The sequence below is a fragment of the Miscanthus floridulus genome, chromosome 17, assembly GCF_019320115.1.
Source record: "Miscanthus floridulus cultivar M001 chromosome 17, ASM1932011v1, whole genome shotgun sequence".
Taxonomy (NCBI): Eukaryota; Viridiplantae; Streptophyta; class Magnoliopsida; order Poales; family Poaceae; genus Miscanthus; species Miscanthus floridulus.
The window spans coordinates 24439874-24457954 of NC_089596.1; the positions used below are offsets into that span (position 1 = coordinate 24439874).

At 46.0% G+C, this 18081-nt stretch overlaps 1 protein-coding gene across 1 annotated transcript; it reads right to left on the bottom strand.

Moving 5' to 3' along the window:
- Positions 1–10859: 10859 nt before the first annotated feature.
- LOC136515419 (uncharacterized) lies at positions 10860–11361 on the bottom strand. Its single transcript, XM_066509011.1, has one exon. It carries the CDS (start codon positions 11359–11361, stop codon positions 10873–10875), a length of 489 nt encoding a protein of 162 aa, XP_066365108.1. The 3' UTR covers positions 10860–10872.
- Positions 11362–18081: the final 6720 nt, after the last annotated feature.

The following is an 18081-nucleotide window of genomic DNA, read 5'->3' on the forward strand; positions in this document are numbered from 1 at the left end:
GGCTTTCTTGTTTGCCGGCTGGTGGGCCAACGGCTTTGTTTGCGGGGCGAACCTCTTAGGAGCTGGCTTCTTCTTAGTCATCAAGGGAGGCGGGGAAGCCGTTAGAGACCTCCTTGGAGGCGTTGGAGACCTCCTTGGAGGTGGCGGCGGTGGCGGCATTGCCACTTGATTTCCCGGAGCACTATGATGATCTGGAGATTGGATAATTGGACTTAGGTTGGCGGAGACCCTGCTGTGTGAGTACAAAAAAGAATAATTAGGTATAAGAAATTGTTATTTTTAATCATGCATGTCAATAGAAAATTAGTGAAATTTTTTTTGTTCACTTTTGTCCGCACCTATTGTCTGGCAATTGAGGAAGCGGTGGTGGACTAGAGACCCCGGGAATAATGATGTAGCGCTTGCGCCATAGTATGAATGTATTCTCTGCTTCTCCTAAAGTCTTCTCCCCATCACCTTCTGGAATGTTAAAAGCCAGATCACTAAAACCTTTGTTAACTCTATCCACTGAGACGCTAACATATCCAGGTGGTATTATTGCCCCATGGATTTTTGGTGTCTTGATAGGATCTGGAGGAGAAAAAATACCGAGAGCCACCATGATTGTGGCATTCTCTTTTGGAATATGTAGCTCATATGATGTAAACGGTGCAGTGATGTCATCCACAGGGAAACGTAGCATTGGGTCATCTTGATTTGGTAACTCCGTGGAAGCGCAGCTGCTTTTCAACTGATCAGGGGGCTAATATTAATGTTGATCCCTGCATCTGATGCCTGCCTTTGGGCACTCATTGCTATTTGCACTTGCTTTATGATTCCGTCTTGCATTCTAGCTTGCATGTTTTTTCGCGCTCTTGTGCTTCAAGCAACGCCTCCCGTGATTCACGAACATATTCCTCCAACTTGCTGATCCGCGCTGCTTCCTCATCCTTTCTTCTCTGCCAGCTTCTGTAGGTATCTCTGTCGTTAGGGAAACCATGCTCCCAAGAAATGTTCCGTCCTAAACCTTTTGTTCGGCCACTGTGTTCAGCAGTCCCAATGGCATACGTCAGTTCATCCTTCTCTCTATTGGGCCTAAACGCACCAATGCTTTAGCTTGTACAACATAAGATAATCTTGGTGTTGCTCTTTTGAGTTTTGGGCCATGAACCAGCTTCCCGGTCTCTAGGTCCAGTCTTCCCCCATGAGCGAAAAACCAATTCTTTGCGTGTTTGGGCCAATTGAGTGATTTTGGTGTGATACCCTTGGCAAGAATGCCCGCTTCCATTTTCCCCCACTTGGGATTGGCAGTCGCGTAGCTACCAGATCCCATGCCATGGTGGTATACCTTCTGTCGGGCATTCTCTTGGTTCCTTCTCACCCGTTCCTCATCCTCTTTCGATGTCTTGTACTGTACAAAATCATTCCAGTAGGGCCTCAACTTCGCGAGCGGGCCCCTAGTATTGAAATTGGGTGTTAGGTTCTTCTTGACGTATTTCGTGTATAGGGATTTCTTCCAAGTCTGGAATTGTGTGGCCATCTTCTTCATAGCCCACTTTCGAACTAGCTCCTTCAATTCATCATCGTTGATATCATCATAATCATCCGCTTGCAACGTGAAATGTTGAAGGATATCATCCTAAATTAAATTCTTATCAAGATCAGAGATAAAACTAACATGAGGCTCGTTGATCTTTTGCTTTCATTCACGGGCACTGATCGGAAGTCTGTCCCTTACAAGGTACCCACAGTGTTGCACGAATTTTCTTGCATATGGACCAAGTGGTTCGCCTGTCTCAATATTGAATTCCGATATTATGTAGCGCCCCTCCAATGGCTTTTTCGGGCCTCGAATATTTTTGCTTTTCGCCGTTGTGGTCGTCGATTCAGAGGGCTACGTATAAAAAAGAATAAATAAATATCATGTGTACACATAATAGATTATAGATATTCAAATATATATATACAATATTCAAATATATATATAAATATATATATATATACCTCGCCAGTATTTTCTTGCACAATATTTTCTTGGTTTTCTTCAAGAGCCAAGTATTGACTCCCGTCATCTACATCCTGCTGGTCACCATCGGCAAATTAAGTGCTGGTATTGATAATATTCATCATTTCTTCATCCATGTTGTCTCTCGGGCCAGCCATCTAGCTTTTACTCCACTAGATATATCTATAAAAAATAAAACATGTTTCAATAAATAACCATCCGTACTAGTTGACCTTGCTTACGTGATTATCTCGGCGAGCATTTCTCTACCGGACGGCACTGTACTTGGCCAAGGAAGAGATCTGATTCTACGAGGAAGGGAACACGGTCTTCCATGACCGTTGCCGCTCTCTCTCGTAGAATTAATGCTCCTCCTTGACATCCATTACCGCTCGGCAGAGAACATGCTCGCCGAGATGAACACGATCCACAAATTTAACTAATACGGAGTTTCTACAATTTTCTAACTATTTTCTAAGTTTTTCATTTCATTGAAAAATTAATTCTAAAAAAATAAAAGGCATGATTTCTAGGTATTTCATTTCATGGAAAAAATAATTCTAAGTTACCTGCTCGATATCGATGAGCTCGCGGGCGTTTAGGTTGCCGAGGATAGTAACATCTGTAGATGACATTTGTAGGTCAAAAGTTGTCAAATATCCATCAAATTATAGCTCAAAAACATGTTTCAATAAATACCCTCTGTACTAGTTGACCTTGCTGACGTGATCATCTCGGCGAGTATTTCTCCACCTGACGGCACCGTATTTGGCCAAGAAAGAGCTCAGATTCTACGAGGAAGGGAACATGGTCTTCCACGACTGTTGCCGCTCTCCCTCATAGAATCAAAGATCATTCTTGACGTTCGTTACCGCTCGGCAGAGAACATGCTCACCGAGATGAACACGGTCCGCAAATTCAACTAATACGGATTTTCTACAATTTCCTAACTATTTTCTAAGTTTTTTATTTCATGGAAAAATTAATTCTAAAAAATAAAAAGGCATGATTTCTAAGTATTTCATTTCATGGAAAAATAATTCTAAATGACCTGCTCGATATCGGCGAGCTCGCGGGCGTTTAGGTTGCCGAGGATAGTAACATTTGTAGGTCTAAAGTTATCAAATATCCATCAAATTATAGCTCAAAAACATGTTTCAATAAATAACCATCCGTACTAGTTGACATTGCTTACGTGATCATCTCGGCGAGCATTTCTCCACCGTACGGCACCGTACTTGGCCAAGGAAGAGCTCTGATTCTACGAGGAAGGGAACACGGTCTTCCACGATCGTTGCCGCTCTCCCTCGTAGAATCAAAGCTCCTTCTTAACGTCCATTACCGCTAGGCAGAGAACATGCTCGCCGAGTTGATCACGGTCCGCAAGTTCAACTAGTATGAATTTTCTACAATTTTCTAACTATTTTCTAAGTTATTCATTTTATAAAAAGTTAAAATAAAATATTTAGTCGCGGAGTCCATAGAAATGACCATATTTTGACCTAGCAACGCATTGTCAATTGTCATTGCGTTGCATTGCACCCCGGACCGCAGCAACGCAATGAAAACTGTCAGGCCGGCTGTTCGGGCTCCGATTCTACGAACGAAGTGCACAAGACAGCAACGCAACCGCCAAACAATGACCGACTGAGCTGAACGACGACTGACGCCTGCCTAGCGCTACTGATGGAAACGAGCCGCACTGCTGGGCACCGCAGCCGCGTGGAGTCGGCAGCATGAGTTCTCCACCGTCCCGCACGTCGCGTTTTATAGAAACTCAAACACGCTCAAACATACAATGCTACTGACAGGCACATACAAGAGAAACTAATTACAAGGCTCGGCCGCGCTCCGGTGAGGCAGCGCGCTCGGAGAAGGCTCGGGCGAGCTCCGGTGAGGCAGCGCGGGGAAGGCTCGGTCGCCCTCCGATGAGGCAGCGCGCGCGGGGAAGGCTCGGGCGAGCTCCAGTGAGGCAGCGCGGTGAAGGCTCGGCGCGCTCTGGTGAACACGAGCGAAGTGGGGGCCAGGGACGAGGACGACGCGCACTCTAGCTAGGACAAGCGAGGCGCGCTGGTCGGCCAGAGAAGAAGCACGCTGGCCGGCTGTAGAAGAGGCGCACTGATGAGGCGAGGCTAGGGTAGTCGCTTGGGAGCGGCGGCACTGCTGGATTGATCTGGTGGAGAAGATGAGGCGACGACGTGGTAGAGACAGAGAGGAAGAGAACTAGAGCGTGGTTTATAAAGGGATACCTTTAGTCCCGATTGGAGCTACCAACCGGGACTAAAGAATCTTTAGTCCCGGGCTATTATTAGAACCGGGACTAAAGGTCTGAGCTTTAGTCCCGGGTGTACCCACGACCCGGGAGTAAAGGGCATTTGGGCGGAGCGCGAAAACTGCAGCTCTACCTTTAGTCCTGGGTGGTTGATCCATCCGGGAGTAAAGGAGGATCTGTCCCGGCTAGTGGATACGCCCGGGACTAAAGCTCCACCTTTAGTCCCGGGTGGTTGATCCACCCAGGAGTAAAGGGGGAGCTGCAGTTGGCTTTATCCAATTATCATAAGTTTTTTCCTTTTTTATATATTTCTTTTATATAAATATGTAGAGAGTTATTAATTGCCCAATAAATAAAATATTATCCAAAAAATTATAAAAAAATTCTTGGACTTGGTTTTGCATTATTATACGCAACAAAAATTTATAAACTAAACTCTTTTGTTTTACTGTATAAATATTTGACATAGTGTAAATAATAATTACAATTTACACCATGCAAAAATATACTACTTAATTAAAATCATTAAAACTATTGTTTTTCGATAGGAAATTAGTTTTCACATCTTTTTAACATTCATCATTTGGTTTTTCATCACACATTCTCCACGGGAAATCCACCGTCTAGCAGAAAATTTATTTAAACCGTAGAAAATATGAAAACATGACAATAAAATCTGAAGTCACAATTATTAAATAATAGGTCTAATACATCACTATATATATTAAGCGGGCACAGTAGTGAACTTCTTCTTAACATATATCCCTTGGTTATGATCGCGCCGTAACCATGGAGTGTCCTCATCATTTAGCTGGATGTTTGGGTCTTTGTTCATTGTGAAAGGTGAAATTCGGTCATCCTTTTCATAATCTTCTGATATGTCTGACTTGTCTTCAATTCCGACGATGTTTCTTCTCCCTGAAAGAATGATGTGGCGCTTTGGCTCATTGATTGGGTCGTTATTGTTTTTCTCTCTTTGGTTTTATAGCCATGTCCTTGACATTGAACACCTGATTCATATCCTTGGCAAGGACGAATGGTTCATCTTTGTACCCAATATTGTTGAGGTCCACGGTTGTCATTCCATACTAGTTGTCGACTGCTACCCCGCCTCCAGTCGCCTTTACCTATTGGCACTTGAACAAAGATACCTTAAAAGTTGGTGCATAGTTTAGTTTCCATATCTCCTCTATGCGGCCATAATATGTTTGCTTATTTCCATTAGGGTCGGTGGCATCTATGCGGACACCACTGTTTTGGTTGGTGCTTCTTTTATCTTAGGCTTTTGTGTAAAATGTATTCCCATTTATCTCGTACCCTTTGTATATGAGGATATGCCATGATGGCTGCCTAGCTAACAAATAAAGTTGCTCCTCAATACTCTCATCACCCTGACATTCTTTTCGCAACCAGTCACTGAAAGTTTCTATGTGCTGACGCGTAATCCAAGCTTTAGACTTCCCTTGAAACTCGGATCGGAGCAACTCTTTATGTGTCTCGATATACGAGTCCACCAAAGAGGAGTTTTACAGAACTGTGTAGTGTGCTTTATTAAAATAATTGTCCTGCATACCAATATATGTTTTTTCCCTAGTGTCCCCTTTCCACTTAGTCTCCCCTTGTGTTGCGATTCAAGAACACTAATCGGGTCAAGGTCGGGAATAAAGTCAACACAAAACTCAATGACCTCCTCTGTTTCATAGCCCTTGGTGATGCTTCCTTCTGGTCGAGCACGGTTGTGAACATATTTCTTTAGGACTCCCGTGAACCTCTCAAAGGGAAACATGTTGTGTAGGAACATAGGACCGAGAATGCTAATCTCCTTGACCAGGTGAACTAGGAGGTGTGTCATGATATTAAAGAAGGAAGGAGGGAACACCAACTCAAAGCTGACAAGACATTGAACCACATCATTCTGTAGTTTAGCTAGATCCATTGGATCGATTGCCTTCTAAGAAATTGCATTTAGGAATGCACATAGCTTCACGGTGGCTAGACGTACATTTGGAGGTAGAATTCCTCTTAATGCAACGGGAAGCAATTGTGTCATGAGCACGTGACAGTCATGGGACTTTAAGTTTAGGAATTTCTTCTCTGTCACATTTATTATAATCTTTATATTCGAGGAGAATCCAGATGGTACCTTGATGCTTGCTAGGCATTCAAATATGCTTTCCTTCTCTTCTTTGCTAAGAGTGTAGCTGGAAGGACTTAAGTAATGGCGTCCATCATATGTCTTCTCTAGATGTAGGTTGTCTCGTTCTTTCAAACACCTCAGGTCCTGTCGTGCTTCAAGTGTGTCCTTAGGCTTCCCATACACACCCATGAAGCCTAGCAGGTTCACATAAAGATTCTTCGTCAGGTACATCACGTCGATCGCGCTACGGACCTCTAGGACTTGCTAATAGAGTAGCTCCCAAAATATGGACTTCTTCTTCCACATGGGTGCGTGACCATCGGCGTCGTTCGGAACAGGTTCGCTGCCATGTGCCTTTCCAAATACTACTTTCATATCCTTGACCATATTGAGTACATTCTCACCAGTTCGGTTGCTCGGCTTGGTCTGGTGGTCTGCCTTACCTTTAAAATGCTTGCCTTTCTTTCTTAGGGGGTGATTCATAGGAAGAAATCGACGATGGCCAAGGTACACGACCTTTCAACATTTTGTCAAGAATATACTTTTAATGTCATCGAAACAGTGCGTGCACGGATTATATCCCTTGTTTGATTGTCCTGAAAGATTACTTAGAGCAGGTCAATCATTGATTGTTACAAATAACAATGCTCGTAGGTCAAAGTGCTCCTGTTTGAGCTCATCCCACACACGTACACCTGGTCTGTTCCATAAAAATAGAAGTTCTTCAACTAGTGGCCTCAGGTACACATCGATGTCATTGCCAGGTTGCCTTGGGCCTTGGATAAGCACTGGCATTATAATAAACTTACGCTTCATGCATAACCAGGGAGGAAGGTTGTAGATACATAGAGTAACAGGTCAAGTGCTATGACTACTGCTCTGCTCCCTGAAAGGATTCATACCATCCGTACTTAAAGCAAACCTTAAGTTTCTTGCGTCATTTGCAAACTCCGGGAATTCTCTATCGATTGCTCTCCACTGGGACCCATCAGCAGGGTGTCTCAACATATTGTCTACCTTATGGTCTTCTTTGTGCCATCGCAACAATTTTGCAAGGTCTTTGTTTCTGAACAGACGTTTCAAGCGTAGTATTATAGGAGCATACCACATAATCTTGGCAGAGATTTTTTTCGTGGGACGTTCGTCCTCAACATCACCAGGGTCATCTCGCCTGATCTTATACCACGATGCATGACATACCGGGCATGCATCTAACTTCTCGTACTCCTCGCCACGGTAGAGGATGCAGTCATTAGGACATGCATGTATCTTCTGGATTTCTAATCCCAAAGGGTAGACTACCTGTTTTGCTTCGTACGTAGTGACGGGCAATTCGTTATCCTTCGGAAGCATCTTCTTTTGGATTTTCAGTAACTCCCCAAATCACTTGTCAGATACACCATTCTTTACCTTCCATTGCAGCAATTCCAGTGTGGTACCCAACTTTTTCTGTCCCGCATCACAAGTTGGGTATAGCAATTTCTTGTGATCCTCTAGCATGCGCTCGAACTTGATCTTCTCTTTTTCACTTTCGCATTCTCTTTGTGCGTCACGAATGGCCTGACCAAGATCATCAGCGAGCTCATCTTCTGCCCCTACCTCTTCTTCAGCTTTCCCCATTGTAGTATCATTGAAGGCCCCATATTCAGCAATAATGTCATCATCGTCCCATTGTTCTTCTTCACCTTCTTCCATTACAACCCCGGTTTCTCCGTGCTTCGTCCAATAAATATAGTTTGGCATGAAACCCGACTTTAACAAGTGTGAATGAAGACTCCTTGAGCTAGCATATTCCTTCAAATTCTTACATATGGCACATGGGCAACACATGAAACCATCACGTTTGTTTGCCTCGGCCACACGTAAGAAAGAATGCACGCCCACAATGAACTCTTGGGAGCGGCGATCAGCATTGTACATCCAATACTGTCTCATCTGCATTACATGACATACATACCATATTAAAACCTAGAACATAATTAGTTAATTATACGACATACATGCCACCACACAAGGTATTAATTTATGAAAGTCTCGCTACAATGTAGACAATCCCAACTATCACTAAAAAAACTAAAGCTAAAATGCACTTCAGCAGCATAAGGATTTCGCGACCAATCACAACTAAAACAGACAGATCATGCGTTTGTTCAACATCTATGGGCTTCTTCCGCAGGAGCACTGCCTCATCAGCCGCCGTAACTGCCTGTGCAAGAGAGTTTTGCACGTGTTCAACATACTATTCCTCCCAATACCAGCCTGAACATCCAGTGCCATCCCACTTAAATTAAAACAAAAAATTAGAACTTTAATCACAATCATCATAAAAATAAGTATAAATTAACCATAATCATAAAATGCGATAAAATAACTCACATTGCGATCCGGACACTTGTAGAAGATATGACCCTTGTTGGTACACTCCTTCCTCACCCGATACTCCATCACAATCTTCTCCTCACACTTGCCGCATACAATGAGAGGGAGATTCGGCCTCAGTCATTTTGTAACCCGATGAGAGGCCGTAGACCTATATCTCTAAAGCATGAAGTGGGCTATGCATGCTAGAAATGAAAGCTCAATACTAGTTTTGAATAACTACTTTAACTTTCCTTCATCCAAATATGCAAACTTTAAAATGATTTTGAGCTTAAATGGTTTACAAATAAAAAAAATCTACCATAAAAAAACCACATATATCTAGTCCACAAAATGAAATAAGCTACTGATGAAACATGAGAGTATAAAGTTGGTAACCTTTAGAACCGAAGAATCGATGGAGGAATAGAAGAAATCTTGTGATCACTGGTGATGAGGAAAAAGAGAGGCCGGCGATGAAGCAAGAACACTGAGCTCGAAGTGGCTCGGGCTCGGGGAGGAACAAGAGGTATATAGGAGGGGACCTTTAGTCCCGGTTGTAGACAGAAACCGGGACTAAATGTCCCTTTCTAGTCCCGGACGGAGCCTCCAGCCGGGAGTAGACTTTTACTCCCGGTTGGAGGTACAAGCCAGGAGTAAAAGTGAACCTTTAGTCCCGGTTGGTAGCTCCAACCGGGACTAAAGGTCTCCTCCAGCAAAAGCCTGGCGTAGTAGCCGTTGGGTAGGGACGTTTAGTCCCGGTTGGAGCTACCAACCGGGACTAAAGGTTTCTCTAGTCCTGGACGCGAAAAATACCGGAACTATAGCCAAATTTCGAAGTGGATCAAAGGTCGTTTCTCTACTAGTGCATTGTGCACCGGGTAGATCACACTACTTCCGCCTGTTCCTTGGACCCACATTATTACGAGGCCGGTAGTATACATTGCGTTGCACCTGCCCTTATGCTATCTCCAACAACAACACCCAAAATACAAGACTCATTCGTTCTTTGGGTAGCGCTACAAGCAAAAGATTCAATACCTATTCGGCATCTTCTTCAACAACGAGATCTAAAAGAGAATCTTTCTGTAAATGGGTTTTCAGGAGCGAGGATGTCCATATTTGGATTGTGTCTCTCAGGCAACCCAAAATAGGTCTCTCGTATAGGTACTCTGTTGGAGGCTGATTTTGAATCTCTTGCTACCTATTTTAACTTTGAGTGCCCATATAGGTACCTTGTTGGAGATAGTCTTAGGAAACAGCAGGCAGCTTGACAGCACAAGTATCTTGACGACTAGAGAGCAAGATCAACACATGGTCACATGGCCAAGCAACCACTGTGAAAAACCCACTGGACCTGAGCATCGGGACAACGTACGGATCCGAACAACTCCGACATGGATCCGAGCAGCTATGCGCGGAAGCACCATCATCCCCCATTGCTGCCGGTCATAGAGACCGAGAGGAGGCACAGGCACTCCACGCGGCTAGGTCGCCGCCTATATATGCCAACTATGGAGTGAGTGACTTAGGGACCTGCAACTACTGGAAGGCAAGTTCTATATATCTGCAGAATCCAAAATTTGTTTTTGTTCATATTAGTTAGTTTTTAAACTTTATTAGCAACAAATTGTCCTAAATGATATGTTTTTATGATCGGAGGGAATACCTGGTACTTGTAAACCGGTAGCATTGACCGGAGGACCGGGAGTACCGAGAAAATTCAGGTGACCTCAATGTCAATCCGGTTTTGCGTTCCATTTATGTTCATTTGCGTTGCACCATAAACTGACCTGAACATGAGCTGAATTCACAGGAACAAAATTTATGTTTCAGGTAATTTATTCACAACATAATGTAACAAAGTTAATTTAAGTTCCATTCACGGGAAACATTGGATTCATGAAGAACTCATGGACATGCACAAAGTCTGCAAAAGTAGTCTGAGACAAGATGATGTCAGATGCCTGACGTCATGAAATGGCACGCATCGCAGGAGGCCAAGCAATGTTCCCCGACCCCATCTTCTACATCTACAAATTCTACATCTACCTGGATGCCCCATCCATGGCGGGCGGCGGGCCGACGGCTACTACTGCCTACCAGTCATGAGTCAGCGAGCTAGTATCCATGCGCAATGCAAGCCTCCCAGAAGAGCCTGTTGCTCTCGGCCGTATGGCCGGGTCCGGCCACAACAGCCGCCGCCGCGGCCGCCTGCGGCCGCGCGCAGCCCCCACCGCTGGCACTACCCGCAGCGTCCTGCACCATCCGGCGCCACCACGGGACGGACATTCTGCTGTCGACTTCTTCGTTCTCGTCAGCCTCCACGTCGACCACGTCGCCGTGTGCGCCACGGCCGTCGTCGTCGTCGACGCTAGCAGCGTCGACGCGACTTTTATCGCCACCGGCGCCGCTGCAGGACTCGGCGTCGTCCTCGGCGTAGGCAGCTGCCACCGATGGACGACGGTCCCCTACTGTGGAGGCCGACGCGGGGGCGTCGGACTCCGAGTCGCCGGTGGCTTCTTGCGGCGCGGCGGCGGGTGGCGCCGGCGCGGGAGCGGGAGAAGCAAGCTTCGGGCTGGGTATGGGATGATGTGTGCAGTTGTCCATGGCGCCGCAGAACGCTGGAATGACGACGGGGGCGGTGCGGTTGGCGAAAACGGTAGTCAGCAATATTTAAAGGAAGCTGCTGCGTCACCGTGTCGAATTTGGACTGCAGCTCTAAGTTTCGTCTGCATCTCTGTTCTCTATCTATAACAGCTCTAATAAGGCCTGGTTTAGTTTCTAAAAATTTTCAGCCCAATCTATCCCATCGAATCTTGTGGCACATGTATGGTGTATTAAATATAGACGAAAAAAACTAATTGCATAGTTTGGTTGGAAATCGCGAGACGAATGTTTTAAGACTAATTAGTCAATGATTAGCCATAAGTGCTACAGTACTAACATGCGTTAATGATTGATTAATTAGGTTTAATAAATTCATCTCGCAGGTTTCAGGCGAGCTATGTAATTAGTTTTTTTATTAGTATCCGAAAACCTCTTCCGATATTTCTGAAACATCCGATGTGATATCCAAAAATTTTCATTTCGCGAATTAAACACAGCCTGAAGGTTTTAGCTTTTGGAATTGGCCTAAAGGGGAGAGGGGGCTGATGCAGATGTCAAATTGAAAAGATACACATATATTCTTTGTTTTGAGCGGGTTGTCCGTATGGAGGGGGGGTTGCCGCTGTTAGGGGAGTTGTTTGCCACCGAGGGTTAATAGTCCACGTGCAGGTGGTTGTCAAATCTTATGGGAGTTGTGTCTCGGCGAGCTACCGTTGTAGCTAAGGGGGTGTTTGGTTACATGGACTAAATTTTAGTCCAGGTCACATCGAACATTCGGATGCTATTTAGGAGAACTAAATATGAGTTAATTATAAAACTAATTACATAGATTGAGACTAATTTACGAGATGAATTTATTAAACCTAATTAATCCGTCATTAGCATATATTTACTATAGCACAACATTGTCAAATCATAGACTAATTAGGCTTAAAAAATTCGTCTCACAAATTAGCCACAATCTTTGCAATTAGTTATTTTTTCGTTTATATTTAATACTTTATGCATGTGTCAAACATCCGATGGAACAGGAACTAAAATTTCCCTGCAGTAACCAAACACCCCCTAAGACTAAGACTAGTAGTAACTCTCAAGGGCGCAGTTAGGTAGGCATTGAAGTCACCGTTACTTGCTACATTGGCGCATTGTGCAGGGTGGCATATAGAAGGAGCTAGACCGTTACTCGTAACATTAGCGCGAAGCACATAATGCTAAGGCGACTTGGGAAACACGACTAGCTAGCGACTTTTGCTCCGTTTGCGTGCTCTTAAACCCGGCTTGATCTGTTTCTTTTTTTTTATCTGAAACAGTGTTTTTCTCAAACAAATTCTCCCAGCATTCTTTCAAACCATCCAAATTTCTCTATAATTCCTCGAGCTGAACACCCCGGCAAAAGGTAGGAAAAAGAAGCCGCAGCTACTAAAAGGAGGCTACTGATCTAGTCTGGGATGGTAAACTCGTGCCGCTACTCAAAAGTCTTTTTTAAAGCAAAAAAAAGTCGACCATCTAGAGGAATGGGATAGTATAGTAGCTATGCATGATGATGATGTATTCTTGTCCAACACTGTTTTGCTTCTTTACAATATATATGACAACCCATGTCATCTCATATACACCGATACACGTAACTCAAAGTGGCTACAGAATAAGTTATTTTATAACCAGCTATAGATAGTAGTTATTATATTTATATATATATATATATATATTTATATATATATATATATAAATAATAATAATAATAATAACAACAACAATAATAATAATAATAATAATAATAATAATAATAATAATAATAATAATAATAATAATAATAATAATAATAATAATAATAATAATAATAATAATAACAACAGTCTATTTGACCTCCTATGTTATCTTTGGGGACGTCTTTCTTTTACAACTCGGTCGGTCTACATGCATATGGTTTCGTCCACGCATTTTCTCCGTCATCTTCTTTTCGATGCCTTGAAGAAACATGCATCATCTCGCTCAGATCTCTGGACGATTGCATTTGCACCGTACACTGTACTACTACAACGACGAACGCAAAGGGCCAAGGGCGGCGGTCGGTGTCGGTGTCGGTGTCGGTGTCGGTGTCGCTCCCCTCTTCTAGAAGCCTGAGGCCTGAGGCCTGAGGCGGTCAGAGTTGAGAGTAGAGTTGCGGCTGCACGAGCAGCAAGCCAGCCCGGGGGAGCTGCTGTCTGTCTCTAGCCCTGTCTATCCAGGCAGGAGTATCCATCGGCCGGTCACTCACGCCACACGCCACGCGAACCGGCCGCTGCACTGCGCATGCACTCGCACTCGCACTCAGCCCACCGGAATAAAAAAAAAAGGAAAAGGAAAGTCTGTGGCGCCCACCATTTTTTTTTGGGGTGCCTGGTGCCTGCGGCGCCCACCAGCTCACGAACACGAAACCACCACCTCCTCCTCGAAATGTCAACCGAAAATTTCTCATCGGGGAACTGTCCCATCCCCGTACCCGCGGTGGTAAATTTTCCCGTTTCTGTCCCTGTAAAGGCTCATGGAGAGCACTTCTTCCCCATCCCTGTCCCCACTCGAGGATTTAATCCCCGCGGGGATCCCCATCCCCGCATCAACATGTGAAGCACGGTCGCCGCCGCCGAAGATATTTCCGCCGACAGCTCGCCGCTGACTTCCTGTGCTGAGGTCGCCATGGCCGACGACCAACTATGCCGCTTCCCTGCTGTCGATCTCATCCATCCCGTCGACAGCTCACCTCCGCTCCGTTGGCCGTCGCGAGGACGTGAACTGGCACACCGGAGATATTTCCCGCGCCACCGCCTTGCTGTGCGACGATAAAAGGCCAGTCGTGGACGCCATCGACGAGCACCTAACCAAGCACGCCATAGTTTCACCTCGGCTGTCGCGCTCGCCTCTGCCGCCGAAGCTGCGCTTGCCGAAGCCGCCCTCGTCGTCGAGCTCGCCTCTGCTCGCCGGAGCCGAGGCTGCCGCCGTCGCCCGTGCTCTCCCTCTGCTCCGCCCTCTCCTCTCCTCCTCTGCTCCACCTCCATAGAGCGCCGCCGAGCTCCCTCTCTCTCTCTCTCTGCTTCCCCTTCTCCCTCTCTACTCTGTGCTCACCGCCGCCCACCTGAAAGGATCAAGATGCTCAAGAGGTGGGGTGAATTGGGCTACTTCTAAATTTCTTTGCAATAATTGAATCCTATGGTTAGCCCAATTAACCCCTTGTGCCTAGAAAGTGTTCCTAGTTGTTCTACCGCACAAAAGACTTGCAACCTAAGTTCCAATCCTACACTAGCATGGCAATTCTAAGAATATAAAGACATGAATTGAATTGCTCAAAGTAAATGCTCAAAGTAAATAGAGAGGAAGGGACACGGCGATGTTTTGCCGAGGTATTGGAGAGTCGCCACTCTCCACTAGTCCTCATTGGAGCACCCGCGTAAGGGTGTAGCTCCCCCTTGATCCGCGCAAGGATCAAGTGCTCTCTACGGGTTGATTCTTCGACACTTTGTCACGGTGAATCACCCACAACCACTCACAACGTGAGTTGTGTCACCCACAAGCTCCGCCGGGTGATCACCAAACTTCCAATCACCACCAAGGTGTCTAGGTGATGGCGATCACCAATAGTAACAAGCATGAACTCTCACTTGACCACGACAAGCCTAATGAGAAGGTGGATGCACACTTTGCTACTCTTGATCTTCACTAATGAGGGCTCTCTTTTGGATTCTCAAATCTCAATCACCTCACTAGGACCTTGCTCTTCTTGGCACTCTCTAAGGTGTTTCTCAGCTGTTGGAATGAGTAAAAGTACCCCCACACACGAGTGGAGGTGGTATTTATAACACCGGCTGAAAAAACGAACCGTTATATGCCTCTACGGAGTGACCGGATGCTCTGGTCATGTTGACCGGATGCTCTGGTCATGTTGACCGGATGCTCTGGTCAGTATACCCCGAACTCCAGAGTTTACAGTGTGACCGGACGCTGCCAGCGTCCCATCAGCACTGACCGGACGCGTCTGGTCACGATTTTCCCTCTCTGGAACCTTCTTGGAAACAACCGGACGCTGGCCCTCAGCGTCCGGTCACTTGACCTTCCAGCGTCCAGTCACACCGAACGATTTCACCTCAGTCAAATGAACTGACCGAACTATGCGCCAGCGTCCGGTCACACCGAAGCCAGCGTCCGGTCTGTATTTGATCCTCCATTCACTTCCAACTCTCGATCATATGTGAATGAAGTTTGCTCCATTGGATCTAAGTGCTATTTTGGAGCTACCTAGTGCTAGTTTTAATAAGTGTGCACCACACCTAACTCACTAGACTCACCTAGGTCAAGCTACCCATTCATACCCCCCTTAATAGTACGACCAAAGGAAAAATAAAGTCCTAAACTACTCTAAGTGTCTCTCCAACTCCAATCGACACTTAGAACTAGTCTATCCTTAACCTTGTCGTCCATCTTTTGAAAACCGAAATGATTTCCATCGTAGGGGCATGACAACCATGATTGCCCAATCGATCTCCATTATCGTGACCTAACTCATTTGTTTTTGCAAAAACACACGTTAGTCACAGTAATCACGTATTGTCATTAATCACCGAAACCCAACTAGGGGCCTAGATGCTTTCACCATCGCTCAGCTCCCCTGTTCTCCCTCAGCTCTACTCCTCCCTATGGACGTAGGTCACAGCGTCGCCGCACAGCTGGCCGAGCCAAGGCCGCTGCCGATGGCGCCCCACGTCTTGCTCTCCACCTCGCCCCGCGCACTTGCTCCGCCCTCTTCTCCTCCCCTGCTCTCTCTCTCCTCTGCCCTCTTCTTCCTCGCCTAGGTCGCCGCAAAAGCCAGTGCCCTACGCCCTCCACTCCCTCCGTCTCTCATCTCTCCGTCGATGTTTGTTCTGTTTCCTCCCCCTCTATTTTCTCTCTCGCTCTTAAACATTTTGGGTCCCCGCGGGGTACGGGGACGGGGGCATGTATACCATCTCCGCCTCCAGCATACTTGATGGGGATGATTTTTTCCCCATTTAATTTCCCATGGAGAGAAGATTTGTACCATCCTCGTCCTCTAATGGGTGAATTCCCCATGGGGAATCGGGGAACGGGGCCCCGTTGACATATTTACCTCCTCCCTCCGGTCCGGCTAGATGAGTATGTACACGTCACATCGGTGCTCGGCAGCGAGTGCGAGAAGGGCCGGACTCAGATTCGATGACTTGTTGTCATGACTCGGGCTAACAAAGAAGGGCCCAGAAGGGAAGCGCATCAGGAAGCCTAACAAACGAGTTCAAGGCCTAGAGTGGCGCAAATGATTCAAGCCCAGCTGCGTCTGCTGGAGCACGGCGATGCCATTGTAACGGAACGCCTTAGGGGCCCTTTGGAGCGCTTTACGGAGCATATTCTCGAAGGGAATCACTCCCCGGCTGCTAAACATAAAAAAATGACCCAACTTGCTCAGGGAATCCAAGTAAATCACTCATCTATTTGGTATACAAGCGAGGGAGCCAAAAAAACTGCTTCCCTAGATTCTCTCTAGCTCCCTGTTATATTTTGGTGGGGATCAGCTGAGAATCAATTCTCTGCTGATCCCCACCCTTCTCACTCCTAGGAATCTAGTGGAATCACTCCATCAGAGAATCAAGGAGCAGAGCTGAAGAATCAGGGAGCGGAGCTCTCCCAAATGGAGCCTTAGGCTCCGTTCATTTGGGGCAATTTGACGCTAGGAACGATTCCATCTCTGGAAAGCTAATATAAATGAAAATAACGATCTGGCTCGGAATTTTTCCTGGGTGTCATTCCTAAAGAAGCGAACAGGGCCTTAAAGAGAGAGGAGAGGGGAGTTAGAACAGGCCTTGGTTATTATCGACAACAGGCGGCGAGTTGCGGCTCGAGATCGTCGGCGACACTGATTCCACCATACTTGTATCATATTCGTAAATCCAGTTCTAAACTCGATATCGTGATCTTCGTTGCACTCGGTAGTGTAACATCTATAGTCACCCAAATCCTGGCGCATGAACACCGCACGCATCTGCAAGTTACTATGAAAGTTGAGGACCACCATGTGTTGATTCTCAACAAGTTGACTGAGCAATCGAAGGGGATCTTTGAGAGCAACCAGCGTCTACACGATGTCCATGAATCGGTGGTGGAGCTCAAAGCGACCAAGGTCGATTTCGAGCACTGGCGACCCCAAGTTGAAGGCTAGGTCGTCGATCTACGTGACTGCGTTGATAACCTTCGTCAGCAGCTCGACACGCTTCAATCAACCCCTACTACGACTGTTCCCCATCTCGACGAACTAGGATCCGCTTTAATCAAGGTGTCAGGGTCTGCACATCTAGACCCGTCCTCTTTGAAGGCGGCACCTGGGCACTGTGTTGAACCCCATCACTAGAGTGATGGTTCGGGGGTCGTATATACCCTCGAACCACCTCCCATCAAAGGTACAAAGCCTGGTTCCTTAGATCCACATGCGCTGCGCGATCACGTGGTATCGATCGGTCGGTCACTCACGCGGTCACGCTACACGCCACGCGAACTAGCCGTTGCGCTGCATGATGGAAACGTGGGTGTAAGTGCAATCAAGCTCTAAGTGGGTTTTGGTGATGTTGACCACATAATTAAAGGACTAATGGCTTAGACAAGTGTTTGACATAATATCTTTAATCGTGGATGCAAAGAAACAAAGGAGGAGATTCCCCAACTTGAATCGACGGCTTGCAACGG